This window comes from Camelina sativa, chromosome 11 (assembly GCF_000633955.1).
Source record: "Camelina sativa cultivar DH55 chromosome 11, Cs, whole genome shotgun sequence".
Lineage (NCBI taxonomy): Eukaryota > Viridiplantae > Streptophyta > Magnoliopsida > Brassicales > Brassicaceae > Camelina > Camelina sativa.
The window spans coordinates 6,820,070-6,821,156 of record NC_025695.1 but is presented as its reverse complement, the minus strand read 5'-3'; the positions used below and the strand labels follow the sequence as shown (position 1 = coordinate 6,821,156).

Below are 1,087 nucleotides of genomic sequence, written 5' to 3'. Positions count from 1 at the left end.
ATTTATTTAGATTTAAAATTTTAATTTTTTTTTAAAAAAATTATATACAGACACCTATTCAAATGTTTTTAATGAAAAGATATTTCAGTTCACTTTCTTCTTTTAATAATATTATAATAAGAGTATCTAATTTATATACTATTGATGGAGCTAGGTACTCTAAAAACATCTCAATCAGTTAGATATTCTTTTAGTAAATAAATATTTTTATTTTAATACTATTAGGACACTGCTCCTATCTTTAATTAAACTTTTTTTCTTTTCGTAAATCTAAAAATAATATAGTTTGCTAGGGAATGTAAAAAAAACTAACCAAATGACAAACTCTAAAAGAAAGTATAATCTGAAAATGAGATCTATAATGTTATTTACAACAAAGAAGACTAATAACGACGATAATATTCATAGGCAAAGGAATTACATATAATTTTAAAATGAAAAATGAAGAAAACCTAAAATCAAGCTAATTATAACAATCTCCTAATTAAGAAACCTAGAATCACAAACCCTATACCCAAATGCCACACAATTCATATGCATAATAATGTAAATCTATAGATGGAATAGTTGTAAATCATGAATCAACAAATCGGCCAAACCCTTGAATAGTATGTTCAATGAAAAGGGAGGAGATTGTCGGTCTCAAAACTTAAGCCACCACATTCCATATGAAGATCAGAAACCATACCACCATCCGACGATGATCCCATACATGTCTTGTCATGCTCCAAACTCGTCATATCTGGTGACAACAAAATCTTCTCATAATTTTGATGATGATCATCAGTGATGTTGACAGTACTGTTGTTGTCGACGTAAAGCAGATTTAGCAAGGACTCGTGATCAGGCCCATGGCTCGACGATGAGGATAGTGAACCGATAATCATCTGCTCCCAACCACATGCTACGGTTTGATGAAGACAATGTTGATGATAGGGATGTTCGGTGGTCCTTGAAGGCTGCTTCATTAGCTGCTCCCACTGATCACAAACTTGGATTTTCATCTTCTCTTGCTGCTGATGACGTGGAGGAGACGATAATAAAGGTGGCAACTGATTGTTGTAATTACGGGAGTAATTAAGATCCG

General features: G+C 32.2%; 1 protein-coding gene across 1 annotated transcript in view; it reads right to left on the bottom strand.

The window, feature by feature from the left end:
* The window catches only part of LOC104722038 (NAC domain-containing protein 21/22-like), a 6,578-nt gene continuing 5,818 nt past the window's right edge, over window positions 328–1,087 (bottom strand). Inside the window, exon 4 of the mRNA XM_010440140.2 lies at window positions 328–1,068. Coding sequence (XP_010438442.1) covers window positions 615–1,068 — 454 coding nt within the window. The 3' untranslated portion in view covers window positions 328–614. The remainder of the gene's footprint in view (window positions 1,069–1,087) is intronic.